The sequence below is a fragment of the Bufo gargarizans genome, chromosome 5, assembly GCF_014858855.1.
Source record: "Bufo gargarizans isolate SCDJY-AF-19 chromosome 5, ASM1485885v1, whole genome shotgun sequence".
In the NCBI taxonomy this organism is placed as follows: Eukaryota; Metazoa; Chordata; class Amphibia; order Anura; family Bufonidae; genus Bufo; species Bufo gargarizans.
In genome coordinates this window covers 487,433,450-487,445,559 of record NC_058084.1, presented here as the reverse complement: position 1 = coordinate 487,445,559, position 12,110 = coordinate 487,433,450, and the positions used below count along the sequence as shown (strand labels likewise).

Sequence of the window (12,110 nt, the reverse complement as noted above, 5' to 3'; positions counted from 1 at the left end):
CAGTGATCAGCGATAGGGAAAATCTCTGTTACCTGACCATCCTGTGGAAGGAGAGGACGCGGACATCTCTCTGGTGTTGTCCTCTGACTGGATCTCTCTGCAGGAGACACAGAGACTGGACTCAGACTTTACAGACAGAGAATTCCAGGACATTGGTATTTAGTCCTGTCTGTTACCTGGAGATGTGAGCGGCTGGTCCTCCTCCATCTTGACCTCCTTGTACAGACCCTTGTGTCCTTCTAAATACTCCCACTCCTCCATGGAGAAATAGACAGCGACATCCTGACACCTTATAGGAACCTGACAACACAATGACACCGTCATCACCCAGACCCCTCCAGTGCTGTGACTGTATAATGTCCCCGCATTCCCGGCGGTGTCACCTCTCCAGTCAGCAGCTCCATCATCTTGTGGACGACTTCTAGGATCTTCTCATTGTTCTTCTCAGGTATCAGATTACTAGACGTCTTCTTCACCGTGGAGTAATCCTGTTCATTGAAGACATAATAATAAAATGTCACCATGTACATTCCAGAGTCCATCACTTCTACAGCCATGTCCACCTGTAATTACCATAGATAATGGTGTAATGTGACATCATCAGAACCTCTCACCTCTCCAGTCACATCCCCTGTAATTACCATAGATAATGGTGTAATGTGACATCATCAGAACCTCTCACCTCTCCAGTAAGCAGGAAGAGTATCTCTAGGGTAAGATTTAATATCCTCTCCGCCATCTTGTCCCCGTCCCCATCCATTATCTGGTACTGATGATGTCATCGGACAATCCTATATCACAGGAACCTGAATGGAAGAAGAGGAGTCAATGTAGAATCCACATGAAATCCCATAGAAATGCTTATAATGACCGAAGATGATGAGGGACATTTGGGAGAAATCAGAGGAGATGAGGTCTTCTCTCTATTGTCTGGACTGATGACTAAAAGATCTCGTCGGGGCAGTTCCCCCAATGTTTGAGGTCACAGCAGTGTAAAGTATGGTGTACCCCCACACAACCCCTACATACAATCCCTGGCTGAAGTGGTGATACACCCGACCAATCAGCTGTTTGAGGAGACCGTGGCTCGCCGGTGAGCGCTGCAGTCTTCTCGCAGGTCACCAAGCACAGTCTTTAGTAAAGTGGTTGTGCTTGATATCGCAGCTGTGACCGGTGAAGGTGACATCACATGGCCTTGGAAGAGGCGTAAGAGGTCACCGAGCGCAGCAGCCTCTTCATACAGCTGATCGGTGGGGTCCCGGGAGTAGGAGCCCCCCGATCTCATGACCTATCCTGATAATTCCAGAAAACCCCTTTGACACCACTACTTTATAAGAGGGTCTACAGGAATGTCCAGTTCACCCGTAGGAAGTCTTATGGGTGAACCGGAGACAAGGAGGGAAGACGCCGGTGATGGCGGCCGGACCGGTCATGGAGGGACAGGAAGAAGATTTATGTTCTTCCTTCCTGATCCAATTCATCTCTAGTTCAGGTCAAATATTGACGAACGACCCGATTCTGGGGCCGGAGCCAGACTGTTTTTTCGAAGGCCCCAATTTCCATAATAAATTGTTCCCAGCAGCTCGAGACCAGATCAGGTTCATCATTCACATGGAGGCTGCACCGGAAGGAGCGGAACGTTAGAACTGCCTGAGCTGTATCTGCAGGACTGACTGGACAGTGAGGGGAACTATAACCTGTGACCACGTAGGTGTGTACTGTGCGGAGTCCCACGTGGTCTGCAGCATTTGGGACACGCCCTGCGCAAGTTACAAACCAGGACACGAGAAGATGGAATATGAAGAGGGGTCTAGAAAAGCAGCGCGTGGCTCTGCATCTCCAGCCTGGGCGGGATCCCTAAGGCCTCTTTCACACAGGCGTTTCGGATTTGCTCCAGATGCGTTGCGTGTGCATTGCAGGAAAACTGTGCGACACGCAACTGCAGTCATTTTTGACTGCGATTGTGTTGATGTTCAGTTTTTATCGCACCGGTGCAAGGCGTTTTGCACACGCGTGATAAAAAACTGACTGTGGTACTGCCTGATGTGACCACAATATCTGCTGGTTCCGCCGTTGATGATCCGGCCTCAAACGACCGCTCGTGTCGTTTTAATTCTCACAGAACTAACACCAGTCAGGCTGTATGTGAGTTCAAACTGACAATTCTTTATTGAATGCATCACATATATTTATATTGACAGTTGGAACACCTCTTTCAATTGGTAAATTGTAAAACCCCCTCTGATTGGCTATGCAAATGAGGTAAGCAGAGATTAGTTCAAGAGCTTGGCTGGGAGGCAGATGGGCGTGGCCATTGTCACAGAGATTCAAACCATGACATTACCCCCCCTCCTGGGAAACAGTCCAACAGCCACAGTGGGACCCTCACCGGGTCAACTCGAAGATGTTGGAAAAGTAGTCTTAAGATTCCAGGTATAGGATAATCCATCCGCATTCCCGTTTTGAGGCCCTGGCCGATATTATATGGTGAAATTGTAGGGTTGCAAAGCCAGGCTCCACCTTAGTAATCGGCCATTCTCTCCCTCCACCCGGTTTAGTCATATCAAGGGATTGTGGTCCGTCATGACGGTAAAAGAGCGTCCATACACGTAGGGCTGCAATTTCTTTAACCACTTCAGCCCCGCTAGGTGAAACCCCCTTCATGACCAGAGCACTTTTTACACTTCGGCACTACACTCCTTTCACCGTTTATCGCTCGGTCATGCAACTTACCACCCAAATGAATTTTACCTCCTTTTCTTCTCACTAATGGAGCTTTCATTTGGTGGTATTTTATTGCTGCTGTCATTTTTACTTTTTTTGTTATTAATCAAAATGTAACGATTTTTTTGCAAAAAAATGACATTTTTCACTTTCAGCTGTAAAATTTAGCAAAAAAAACAACATCCATATATAAATTTTTCGCCAAATTTATTGTTCTACATGTCTTTGATAAAAAAAAAATGTTTGGGCAAAAAAAAAATGGTTTGGGTAAAAGTTATAGCATTTACAAACTATGGTACAAAAATGTGAATTTCCGCTTTTTGAAGCAGCTCTGACTTTCTGAGCACCTGTCATGTTTCCTGAGGTTCTACAATGCCCAAACAGTAGAAAACCCCCACAAATGACCCCATTTCGGAAAGTAGACACCCTAAGGTATTCGCTGATGGGCATAGTGAGTTCATAGAACTTTTTATTTTTTGTCACAAGTTAGCGGAAAATGATGATGATTTTTATTTTTTTTCTTACAAAGTCTCATATTCCACTAACTTGCGACAAAAAATAAAATATTCTAGGAACTCGCCGTGCCCCTCACGGAATACCTTGGGGTGTCTTCTTTCCAAAATGGGGTCACTTGTGGCGTAGTTATACTGCCTGGCAATTTAGGGGCCCAAATGTGAGAGAAGAACTTTGCAATCAAAATGTGTAAAAAATGACCGGTGAAATCCAAAAGGTGCACTTTGGAATATGTGCCCCTTTGCCCACCTTGGCAGCAAAAAAGTGTGACACATCTGGTATCGCCGTACTCAGGAGAAGTTGGGGAATGTGTTTTGGGGTGTCATTTTACATATACCCATGCTGGGTGAGAAAAATATCTTGGCAAAAGACAACTTTTCCCATTTTTTTATACAAAGTTGGCATTTGACCAAGATATTTTTCTCACCCAGCATGGGTATATGTAAAATGACACCCAAAACACATTCCCCAACTTCTCCTGAGTACGGCGATACCAGATGTGTCACACTTTTTTGCTGCCAAGGTGGGCAAAGGGGCACATATTCCAAAGTGCACCTTTCGGGTTTCGCAGGCCATTTTTTACACATTTTGATTGCAAGGTACTTCTCACACATTTGGGCCCCTAAATTGCCAGGGCAGTATAACTACGCCACAAGTGACCCCATTTTGGAAAGAAGACACCCCAAGGTATTCCGTGAGGGGCACTGCGAGTTCCTAGAATTTTTTTTTTTTTGTCACAAGTTAGCGGAAAATGATGATTTTCTTTTTTTTCTCTTTTTTCCTTACAAAGTCTCATATTCCACTAACTTGCGACAAAAAATAAAAAATTCTAGGAACTCGCCATGCCCCTCACGGAATACCTTGGGGTGTCTTCTTTCCAAAATGGGGTCACTTGTGGCGTAGTTATACTGCCCTGGCAATTTAGGGGCCCAAATGTGTGAGAAGTACCTTGCAATCAAAATGTGTAAAAAATGGCCTGCAAAATCCGAAAGGTGCACTTTGGAATATGTGCCCCTTTGCCCACCTTGGCAGCAAAAAAGTGTCACACATCTGGTATCGCCGTACTCAGGAGAAGTTGGGGAATGTGTTTTGGGGTGCTATTTTACATATACCCATGCTGGGTGAGAGAAATATCTTGGCAAAAGACAACTTTTCCCATTTTTTTATACAAAGTTGGCATTTGACCAAGATATTTATCTCACCCAGCATTGGTATATGTAAAATGACACCCCAAAACACATTCCCCAACTTCTCCTGAGTACGGCGATACCAGATGTGTCACACTTTTTTGCAACCTAGATGCGCAAAGGTGCCCAAATTCCTTTTAGGAGGGCATTTTTAGACATTTGGATCCCAGACTTCTTCTCACGCTTTAGGGCCCCTAAAAAGCCAGGGCAGTATAAATACCCCACATGTGACCCCACTTTGGAAAGAAGACACCCCAAGGTATCCAATGAGGGGCCTGGCAAGTTCATAGAAAAATATTTTTTTTCGCAAAAGTTAGCGGAAATTGATTTTTTTTTTGTTTTTTCTCACAAAGTCTCACTTTCCGCTAACTTAGGACAAAAATTTCAATCTTTCATGGACTCAATATGCCCCTCACGGAATACCTTGGGGTGTCTTCTTTCCAAAATGGGGTCAGTTGTGGGGTGTTTGTACTGCCCTGGCATTTGAGGGTCTCCGCAATCATTACATGTATGGCCAGCATTAGGAGTTTCTGCTATTCTCCTTATATTGAGCATACGGGTAATGAGATTTTTTTTTCCGTTCAGCCTCTGGGCTGAAAGAAAAAAATGAACGGCACAGATTTCTTCATTCGCATTGATCAATGTGGATGAAAAAATCTCTGCCAAAAAAAAAAAAATGGAGGGGAAAGGCGTCTGCCAGGACATAGGAGCTCCGCCCTACATCCATACCCACTTAGCTCGTATGCCCTGGCAAACCAGATTTCTCCATTCGCATCAATCGATGTGGATGAATAAATCATTGCCGGGATTTTTTTTTGGATTTTTTTTTATATATATATACAAAGTGTTTGCCAAAGCATAGGAACGCCGCCTCCTCCTCAGCTCGTATGCCTCGGCAAACGTATCTGTCACTGCAGAGGAGAAAATCCCGTCTTGCAGCGCTGCATACACCGACTTGCGTGTAATCTGACAGCAGCGCAATGCTTCTGTCAGAATGCACATCGGTGCTGCAGCTAGTCAATCGGTTGGTCCACCTGGAAGGTAAAAAGACAAAAAAAAAAAAAAAAAAAAACAGGCCGCAACGCAATAATTTTATTAACTTTGCAACAGAACATGTAACTTTAACTTTTTGAACTGAACATTAACGTGTTTGCTTACTGGTGTGTTTTTTTTTTTTTTTGTTTTTTTACCTTTATAGAACAAACCTCTCCTTCCCCATGGGTCAATGTGCAAAGCGCAAATCGCCCAAAGATGTGGCGAAGTGCGTTATGCACTTTGTCCCATGTGAAAGGAGACGTTTGCAGCAGCAGCAGTGAGTGAATGGGCCCTAATAGCCCTGTGTGCCTATCCTGGTGAGATGATCCCTATGCTAATAGTGTACCTGTGAGTGGTACTTCCGGAAACACTCTCCAAAGCATAGGGCAGGGTGGTCAGGACAGTCAGGACAGAAATAGCGGGTGTCACGCCTTATTCCACTCCTGCTACAGACACGACATCTTTTTCGGGGTGACGGTTGGGTTGAGGTACCAGGAACGACATTGGGGAAATGTCGCTCGTGTAGACGGCTAACTACACTGGTGGATGGGGCCACGGAACCTCCTGGGTACAGGAGGTTCTCGATGATCTCTTCCTGAAATTTGAGGAAGGATCCAGTTCTCCCAGCCTTACTGTAGAGAACAAAACTATTGTACAGAGCCAATTGAATTAAATATACAGACACCTTCTTATACCAGCGTCTGGTTCTGCGGGACACTAAATACGGAGCCAACATCTGGTCATTGAAGTCCACCCCTCCCATGTGGAGGTTATAGTCGTGGACTGAGAGGGGCTTTTCAATGACACGGGTTGCTCGCTCAATTTGTATTGTCGTGTCTGCGTGAATGGAGGAGAGCATGTAAACGTCACGCTTGTCTCTCCATTTCACCGCGAGCAGTTCTTCGTTACACAGTGCGGCCCTCTGCCCCCTTGCAAGACGGGTGCTAACGAGCCGTTGGGGGAAGCCCGCGCGACTAGTTCGCGCGGTACCACAGGCGCCAATCCGTTCTAGAAACAAATGCCTAAAGAGGGCCACACTTGTGTAAAAATTGTCCACATAAAGATGGTACCCCTTGCCGAATAAGGGTGACACCAAGTCCCAAACTGTCTTCCCACTGCTCCCCAGGTAGTCAGGGCAACCGACCGGCTCCAGGGTCTGATCTTTTCCCTCATAGATCCGAAATTTGTGGGTATAGCCTGTGGCCCTTTCACAGAGCTTATACAATTTGACCCCATACCGGGCGCGCTTGCTTGGGATGTATTGTTTGAAGCCAAAGCGCCCGGTAAAATGTATTAGGGACTCGTCTACGCAGATGTTTTGCTCTGGGGTATAAATATCTGCAAATTTCAGGTTGAAATGGTCTATGAGGGGCCGAATTTTGTGGAGCCGGTCAAAAGCAGGGTGGCCCCTGGGACGGGAGGCGGTGTTGTCACTAAAGTGCAGGAAACGCAGGATGACCTCAAATCGTGTCCTGGACATAGCAGCAGAGAACATGGGCATGTGATGAATCGGGTTCGTGGACCAATATGACCGCAATTCATGCTTTTTTGTCAGGCCCATGTTGAGGAGGAGGCCCAGAAAAGTTTTAATTTCGGAAACTTGGACTGGTTTCCACCGGAAAGGCTGGGCATAATAGCTTCCCGGGTTAGCGGTTATAAATTGTGTGGCATACCGATTTGTTTCTGCCACAACTAAGTCTAAAAGCTCCGCAGTCAAGAACAGCTCAAAAAATCCCAGGGCCGAACCGATCTGAGCTGTCTCAACCCGAACTCCAGACTGGGCGGTGAAAGGGAAAACTACAGGTGCGGCTGAAGTTGGGGACTGCCAATCAGGGTTTGCCAGCACCTCTGGGATTCTAGGGGCTCTACGGGCACGTCTTTGCGGTGGCTGCGACGGGGTCACTACTGCACGTGCCACCGTACCAGCTTCAACTGCCCTTCTGGTGCTCGCTACTTCACCAGGTTGTACGGCAGTGCTGGTACTAGGTCCAGGAAGGGCTGGGCTGCTGGTGTATGCCTCACCACGTAATCCGACAGCACCAGCCCCACTCTGCTGCTCTTGAAGCGGATCCTGCGCAACCTGCGGTCTAGCGACACGGGGCCGGGTACGCCTGGTTCTATCAGGGACCTCAGCCTCCTCGTCCGAACTTTGGGTCAGAGAGCCACTGCTTTCTACAGGTTCGTATTCTGACCCGCTGGATTCATCAGATGAGGGTTCCCACTCCTCATCCGACTGGGTCAGAAGCCTGTAGGCCTCTTCAGAGGAATACCCCCTGTTAGACATGTGGGCAACTAAATTTAGGGGTATTCCCTGAGACTACCCAAGAAAAAAAAAGCAAGCCTGTCTTACAAAGGGGAGCCTAGCGAAGTACCGGAGGCCGCTGCGGTTGATAAAAAATATCAAAACTGATTTTTTTATCGCCGCAGTGCGTGTAAATAGAATGTGCAGCGATCAAAAAAAAAAATTTTTTTTGTCACTGCGGTGGGGCGGGTGTGGGCGAACGCACGTGTGGGCGAGCGATCAGGCCTGATCGGGCAAACACTGCGTTTTGGGTGGAGGGCGAACTAAAGTGACACTAGTACTATTATAGATCTGACCGTGATCAGTTTTGATCACTTCCAGATACTATAAAAGTACAAATGCTGATTAGCGATACGCTAAGTTTGCACTGATCACTTTTTTCTTTTCACTTGTGATTGACAGGGGTGATCAAAGGGGTGATCAAAGGGTTAATTGGGGTTCAGGGGGGTGATCTGGGGCTAAGTGTGATGTTTGGTGTACTCACTGTGTAGCCTGCTCCTCTGCTGGATCCAACCGACGAAAAGAACCAGCAGAGGAGCAGGCAGCCATATAACAGATCATATTTACAAATATGATCTGCTATCTGGCCCTTTGATTGGATTTTTTAAAAATCAGCAACCTGCCAGCCACGATCATTGGCTGGCAGGTTGCTGACGAAATGGTCCTGGACGAAATGGTCCTGAACGAAATGCCGGCGCGAACTGCGCACGCGCGGGCGCATACTCGCGTCATCTCGCGTCTCGCGAGATGACGCGTATATGCGTGACTCTGCGCAGCGCTGCCACCTCCGGACCGCACATCTGCGTTAGGCGGTCCGGAGGTGGTTAAAGCCCAGACTTAAGCCAAACATTCTTTTTCCATGGCAGCATATCCAACTTCACGGGGTAACAACTTGTGGCTGAGATACGTCACCGGGTGCTCCTTCCCATCGTCGCCAACTTGACTTAGTACGGCTCCCAGTCCGAACATGGCGGCGTCTGTATGTACGACAAAGTGTTTGTTAGGATCGGGTGCCGCCAGTATGGGAGCTTGTGTTAGGGTGGTTTTCAACTGTTGAAATGCCGTTTCGCACTCCGGGGACCACAGGACCTGTCTAGGGAGATTCTTTTTGGTCAGGTCCGTCAGTGGTTTGGCTATGTCACTATAGTGAGGTACAAACTTTCTGTAGTACCCGGCTGTCCCTAAAAATGCAAGTACTTGGGCCTTGGTTCTGGGAACCGGCCAGTTTAGGATGGCCTCGATTTTTGCAGGCTCCGGCCTCTGCTTCCCACATCCCACTTTATGTCCCAAATATTGTACCTCAGACATCCCGATATTACACTTGTCTGGCTTCAGGGTCAGGCCTGCAACTCTGATTCTGTCTAGCACTATGCCCAGGTGTCTGAGATGCTCCTCCCATGTCTGGCTATAGATTGCGATGTCATCAAGATATGCGCATGCAAAATCCTGAAGACCACTAAGGAGTTGATCTATCATTCGTTGGAAGGTAGCCGGAGCATTTTCATCCCGAATGGCATTACCCGGAACTGGTAAAAGGCCAAACGGGGTGATGAAGGCTGACTTTGGAATGGCGTCCGCCTCCAGGGGAATCTGCCAGTAACCCTTACACAGGTCAATAGTCGTCAGATAATGTCCCTGAGCTATTTTGTCCAACAATTTGTCCATTTGGGGCATGGGGTAGGCATCTGTCACAGTACAGTCATTCAGTCGCCTATAGTCCACACAAAATCGGGGTCGTGCCATCCTGTTTTGGGACTAATACTACAGGGGAAGCCCAGGGGCTTGCTGATGGTTCGATCACCCCTAACTCAAGCATCTCCCTAATCTCTGCTCTCATCCCTTCTTGCACAGCTCCGGGAATCCTATAGGCTGATTGTCTCAGGGGCTTCTGCCCGAGGGTCTCCACCTTGTGCACTGCCAAGTGAGTGTATACAGGGAGTGTTGAGAACATCTCTTTCCGGTCCTGGAGTAATTCCCTGACCTGTTCTTGTTCCTGGGGTCCTAACCCATCTCCTAACTGAACATCTTCCACCCCCCCAGAACGGTTACTGATTGCAGGAAGCTCCAGCATCGGCAGGTATTCAGAGTCCCCGGTGGCAGGAGCGCATATGGCGGCTACTGCCTCAGCCCTCTCGTAATAGGCCTTCATCATATTGATGTGGAATGTCCTCTTAATTCTTGTGTCTGCACAGCTGGCGACCACGTAGGTGGTGTCGCACAGCTGTTTTACCATCTGATAGGGGCCCTGCCAGGAGGCCTGTAATTTATTTTGCTTCAAGGGTTTTAGTACTAGGACCTTCTGTCCGACACAAAAAGTGCGATTCCGAGCAGATCGATCATACCAAACCTTCTGCTGACTCTAGGCTGATTGCATATTCTCATGGACTAGCTCGGTAAGTTCCCGCAGTCGATCTCTGAGTTCCAAGACGTAACTAAGGATGGGGAGGCCTTCAGGATCCTCTCCCCCTTCCCACTGGGCCCTCACTAAGTCTAAGGGTCCCCTAACCCTTCGCCCATACAACAGCTCAAATGGTGAAAACCCTGTGGACTCTTGAGGTACCTCCCTGTATGCGAACAGTAGGTGGGGAAAATATATTTTTTCCAATCCTTCCTACTCTGGGTCAGCTCGGCGGTGAACCTATTTCCTTGATCAGACAATATCTCCTGGGGAAATCCTACCCTAGTAAACACCCGCAGTAAGGCATCAGCTACCGTGTCAGCCTGGATATTGGATAGGGGAATAGCTTCCGGGTAGCGGGTGGCGTAATCCACCACTGTAAGAATATACTTCTTCCCAGTGGCACTGGGGCGGGCCAGTGGGCCAATAATGTCTACTGCTAACCGGCTAAAGGGTTCCCTAATTATCGGCATGGGGTGCAGAGAGGCTTTTGGATGATCCCCCGCCTTTCCTACTCTCTGGCAAGTCTCACAGGTCCGGCAGTATTCTTGTACCTCTGCATGTAACCTAGGCCAGGAGAAAGCACGAGACAACTGACTCCGGGTCTTAGCTATCCCTAAATGTCCGGCCAAGGGGATGTCGTGAGCCAGCCTCAATAGCTCCCGTCTGTACTTCTGGGGTACGACTAGCTGTTTGTAGGGGCCCTCGCGCTTCCCGTTGCCCACCCCTTCAGTGTAACGATAAAGAAGCCCTCCCTCCCACTCTATTCTGTCTTCCCCTAACCCCCCTGGATCCTTGCCCGCCCTGTCGCGATAGCACGCTAAAGTAGGGTCTCTCCGGCTTTCTTGCCTAACGTCGGAAGGAGAATCCCAGGACATGGGGTTGTCAAGTCGGGGTAACGTAGGAGGATTTGGTCTTACCTGGGTCCCCATAGGAGTGGAGTTGCCTTGTAGGTGGCTTTGTTGTCGGGTGGTCACGGCCATGGCGGTCTCTAGTGCAAATGAAGAAGTCAAATGCCCCAAGTCGTTCCCCAAAAGTACTTCTGCGGGTAACTCACGGAGTATCCCTACTCTCACTTGTCGCTTCCCTGAGCCCCAATCCAGGTGAACTCTGTTGGTGTATAAGCGCAGCACCTTGCCCCCTACTACCCTGACTGCCACAGTCTGGCCGGTTCGGGCCGACTGAGGAACTATGTGAGGCTGAATAAGGGTAATCGTAGCCCCGGAATCACGAAGTCCCTGGGCCGGCTGCCCATTAACCCATACCGCCTGACAATGGTGCTGCTGATTATCTTCAGCTGTGGCCTGGACGGTATCGGCCTTGAACAGCTCACCAAACTCTTCCTGAACATCTAGAGGGTTGGCCTCGTTCTGGAGGCAACAAGTCGCCGACCTGGATAACTGGGCAGTCTCTTGGTACCTCGGGATCGGTTAGGGCAATAACGCTCCAGATGACCCATCTGATTACATGTATAGCACTTAGGCCCGGTAGAAGGTTTTGATTGGGCTAAGGGTCTAGAGGCAGCCCACTGAGATACTGGAGTTGGGCTCGAGGTTGGTACACTGGGCCGCGGTAGTGGATAGCGCTGGCCTCCAATGGATCTCCGAGAGTCCAGATATTCATCGGCCAAAGTAGCTGCTTGCTGTACCGTCTGTGGCCGCCTATCTCGCACCCAATCCCATATTTTGGAGGGGTGTGGTCAAAGAACTGTTCTAAGAGAACTAGCTGGGGTATGTCCTCTATGGTATGAGCATGGCTTCCCTGGAACCAGCCCTTGAGGTTCCGCTGCAGACAATGTGCCCACTCCACGTAGGTTAGGTTGCCTTGTTTCCGGGATTCTCAAAACTTAATCCAGCTGGCTTCAGGGGGTAATGGCAAATCGGGCTAGCAGGGCTTCTTTTACCAGGTCATAATCCATGGCGTCCTCATCCTCCATGGCCCGATACGCTTT

The 12,110-nt window shown here is 48.6% G+C and overlaps 1 protein-coding gene across 17 annotated transcripts in view; it reads right to left on the bottom strand.

Moving 5' to 3' along the window:
- LOC122937811 (zinc finger protein 569-like) overlaps positions 1 to 12,110 on the bottom strand; it is a 350,216-nt gene that overhangs the window by 275,140 nt on the left and 62,966 nt on the right. For 14 of the 17 annotated variants that reach the window (XM_044292901.1, XM_044292887.1, XM_044292892.1 and 11 more), the window contains 3 exons: positions 384 to 488; positions 177 to 300; positions 33 to 97 (listed from right to left, as the gene is read on the bottom strand). In XM_044292901.1, the coding sequence (XP_044148836.1) occupies positions 33 to 97; positions 177 to 300; positions 384 to 488 (294 nt within the window). Of the gene's footprint in view, positions 1 to 32; positions 98 to 176; positions 301 to 383; positions 489 to 682; positions 807 to 12,110 lie in introns of all 17 variants that reach the window. The other 3 variants (XM_044292902.1, XM_044292904.1, XM_044292903.1) reach the window with 3 other exon arrangements.